The following is a 3,582-nucleotide window of genomic DNA, read 5'->3' as shown; positions in this document are numbered from 1 at the left end:
TGTACATACTAATCAAGATTTGATAGATGAAGAAGCTAGGCGTATGAGTTCATATCTTTTATTTTTAAAGTATGTCTAGTTTTATATATGTCATATATATGGTTTTATTACTTAATACTTGTTTTTTTTCCAAATATTGATTTTTAGGGGCAAATGGAGGTTCATCTAAGGCAGATAAACATATTTCAGCTCGAGAATGCTATGCATATAAGCTTCAATGTCGTCCGGGAAATTTCTTCCTCGGAGATAGAAGATTTTTTAACAATATATCGTTGATATGTATGTCAAGGTAGAGAATACACGCTTAGATTTCTTCCGATAGAACCAACAGACAATAAGGGCTAATCTTTATCAAGGACTTCTTGATACTATTGACTTTGGAGAAGAATGTGCAGCAAACGTTGGCAGACGATTCATATTGCCAGCAACATTTATAGGTGGCCCTTGAGATTTGAAGAAGAGATATTTAAATGCGATGTCATTACTTCAGAGGTTTGGCAAGCCTGATTTATTTATAACAATGACATGTAATCTTAATTGGCATGAAATAAAACAAGAACTTGTTGTTGGAGAAGAACCACAAAATAGGCCAGATATCGTTTCAAGAGTTTTTATAGCAAAGGTGCTTGCTTTAAAACACTTAATTCGAAAGAAAAAGGTATTTGGAGAAGTAGATGCAATGATTTATGTTATTGAATTCCAAAAAAGAGGCTTACCTCATGCTCATTTTCTCATTATTAAGAAATCAGAATTCAAAATTAAGTCTCCTGATGACTTTGATAAGTTTGTTTGTGCTGAAATTCCATCTTCTGAAAATGAATATTTAAGGGAAATTGTGATCAAGCATATGATGCATGGTCCGTGTGGTCATCTTAATCCAGAATGCCCCTGTATGAAACATAGAGAACATCGTGGTAATTGCAAGTATGAATATCCAAAACAAAATTGTGATGAAACAAGAAGTAACAACAATGGATATCCTTTTTGTATCGAAGAAGAGCTTTGTGTGATACTGTTAAATTTCGGGGTGTTGAAATGGACAACACAAGGGTGATTCCATATAATCAATATCTGTTAGCATATTTCAATTGTCATTTAAATGTTTGTTCAACTATTGAAACGGTCAATTATCTGTATAAATATGTTTATAAAGGCCATGATAGGATATCTTTCAATATTGTTCAAACAAAAGATGGAGTTCCTGTGCAGGATGAAATTGAACAATATCAATCAGGTCGATGGATTTCACCTTGTGAGGCTCCGTGGTGCCTTTTTGGTTTTGATTTATATGAAATGTATCCTCTAGTTTTACCTCTTCCTGTTCACTTGCTTAATTCTCAGCTGATAAAAATGAAACCTCACGAACTACTTACGTCAACTATTTCAGATAATAAGCGCACCAGAACCTGTCTAACAGAGTTCTTCAAAATGAACTGTAAATCAGCTTTGGGAACAGGTTGGCTATATAATGAATTTTCAGAGCATTATCGGTGGGATACATCAAATAAACTGTGGTATAAAAGAAGAAACAAAAAAATTCAGGTTGGAAGGTTAGTATATGTTGGACCTTCTGAAGGTATGTTGCTTCACAATGTCAGAAGTCCTAAGTCATTTGAAGATCTACGAACAGTCAATGGTCACCTGTGTCACACTTTTCAACAAGCAGCACTTAAGCTTGGATTAATGGAAGAAGATGTTGCAATTGAACTGTGCTTAACTAAAGGATGTGCCATTCAGATGCCTCATGTTATTTGAAAACTATTTGCTACATTACTCATTTTCTGTTAACCTAGCAATCCTTTGTCTCTATGGTCAAAATATTATGTCTCTCTTGTTGGTTTTGTGATGTCCAACACCACGTGGAAAACAAAACCCGACTCCAAGACCCTCACATAAATAAATGCAACTAAACATAAGCATATTAACATAATTAATTACATAATTAACAAGAGAAAAAAAAAGACGATTTTACCCTTGTAGCGTGCTTCGCTCCTTATAGAGCTCGTACTTGAAAAGCTTAGTTTCGCAAGCGCGAGAACCTCCTACGAATTGCACCCTCAAGCACGACCCGAACGGTCCCTAGCCCGGAGTTCAGCCGGGGCTAGACCAAAACAACTAAGAGTATTACAAACTTAAAGGTTTTCTCGCTTAATAGGAGATGCCTTATTGATTTCAACTCAAAGTGGGATTTCTCAAATTCCAAGGCTTGGTATTTATAGAGAAATCCCATGAATATTCCTCTCTCTCATTAATGTGGGAAAGTTGGTAAAATATCCTTTTTCTATTTTAATTTAAATAAAAGATCAAAAGAAAAAGGCAATGCAGTCAAAAATCAACAAGTGTCAACATATGGAAAAAGGGAAGGTGAGGACCATAAGGGGAAGGTACCATTTTCTTCCTCCCCAACTCCCCTTGCCAACTGTCCCTCACAAAGAAGCCATGCCAATGGCCGTGTGCCAGCTAGCCGCAGCCAGCCTTGGGCGCCAAGGCTGCCACGCTGGCGCCTGGCTCCCATGGTTGGGCTGCTGGCCTTTGGTGCAGGGCTGCTGCCTCGGCCCAGCAAGCCTTGCGCGCTTGTGGGCTATTGGGATCGAGGCAGCGTGCGGCTTGCTAGTAGCAGCTAGCAGTGCCTAGCTTGCTGCTGGCCTGCTAGTGCTGCTAGCTCGCTAGCATTCTAGCGCGCGCCAGCGATGCCAACATGTTGCTGCTGCTAGCGGCTGTTAGCAGCCTCGGCTTGGTGTGGCAGGCATGCTAGCAGCCATGCGAGCACCTATGCCGCTAGCACTCGGTTTGCTCGGGGCATTCCGATGCTAGGGTTATTTAGCACTTGTTGATAGCTTGATTTTTACCATCTCGTCGTCTTATAAATCCGACTCAACTCATGACGCTCGGTCTCGACACTCCTAACTCGATATCCAACGTCTATGTTTATAATACTCTAATGACTCATTAATTCCTTTCAGATTAATTCGTCGTTACGAATCGTTTACTTGATTGGGTGTGACCCATAGGGTTCAGTTAAGATTTAGCTGTAATATTAATTATACATTAATATTACTGATCGAACCCGACCTCCAACTAGGCATTCCGATCACTTGACCTTGCTGAATAATTAGCTTTCTTATGATTTCAAACACTCTATCAGAATAATACACTTGTTCGAAGGACACCATTCCTTTCAATTTCACACTTGTCCTTCCGGACAAGTGTGGCTCTTGTGTATTGCCTATTTCATATGTCACTTACTGCCTCTGCATGAACTATAAAGTAAGATTATTCGTCATCCATATTACATCCAGAAGTGTTTCTCGATATCCGAGTTTAACTATCAATAAGCAGATAATTTCTAAAATTCATCTGAGCACGACCATGCATTATCACAGTCTCGCTCATCGAGAGGCCTAGTAAACAACAAAGACATGTTCTTTATTTTTTTCAATAGGGGGACATTCCCAGTCTTGTTCTATAAGCTTTTCTTACTAAGAGGACCTAACCGCCCGAGTGTTGCCGTTATAATCCCCCATGTACGGCAGACGTTTGACAGACATTAAAACGGACTAGTACTCAAACGAGAGAACTTGC

At 39.1% G+C, this 3,582-nt stretch overlaps 1 protein-coding gene across 1 annotated transcript; it reads left to right on the top strand.

Moving 5' to 3' along the window:
- The first annotated feature begins 520 nt into the window (after positions 1-520).
- On the top strand, positions 521-1,755 carry LOC145578002 (uncharacterized). The gene is made up of 2 exons (XM_081635413.1): positions 521-1,050; positions 1,164-1,755. The coding sequence occupies exons 1-2, from the start codon at positions 521-523 to the stop codon at positions 1,753-1,755; spliced, it is 1,122 nt and encodes a 373-aa protein (XP_081491539.1).
- Positions 1,756-3,582: the final 1,827 nt, after the last annotated feature.

The sequence above is a fragment of the Chenopodium album genome, chromosome 14 (genome assembly GCF_948465745.1).
Source record: "Chenopodium album chromosome 14, dcCheAlbu1.1, whole genome shotgun sequence".
NCBI classification, from domain to species: Eukaryota; Viridiplantae; Streptophyta; class Magnoliopsida; order Caryophyllales; family Amaranthaceae; genus Chenopodium; species Chenopodium album.
The sequence above is the reverse complement of the archived record's forward strand: the minus strand, read 5'-3'. Positions and strand labels throughout refer to the sequence as shown.

Excerpts from the sequence above, each read along its gene's own strand:
- LOC145578002 (XM_081635413.1), top strand. The coding sequence starts at position 521 with ATGACATGTAATCTTAATTGGCATGAAATAAAACAAGAACTTGTTGTT. Across the intron at positions 1,051-1,163 it reads TTGAAATGGACAACACAAGG|GATATCTTTCAATATTGTTC; the intron begins GTGATTCCATAT and ends AGGCCATGATAG.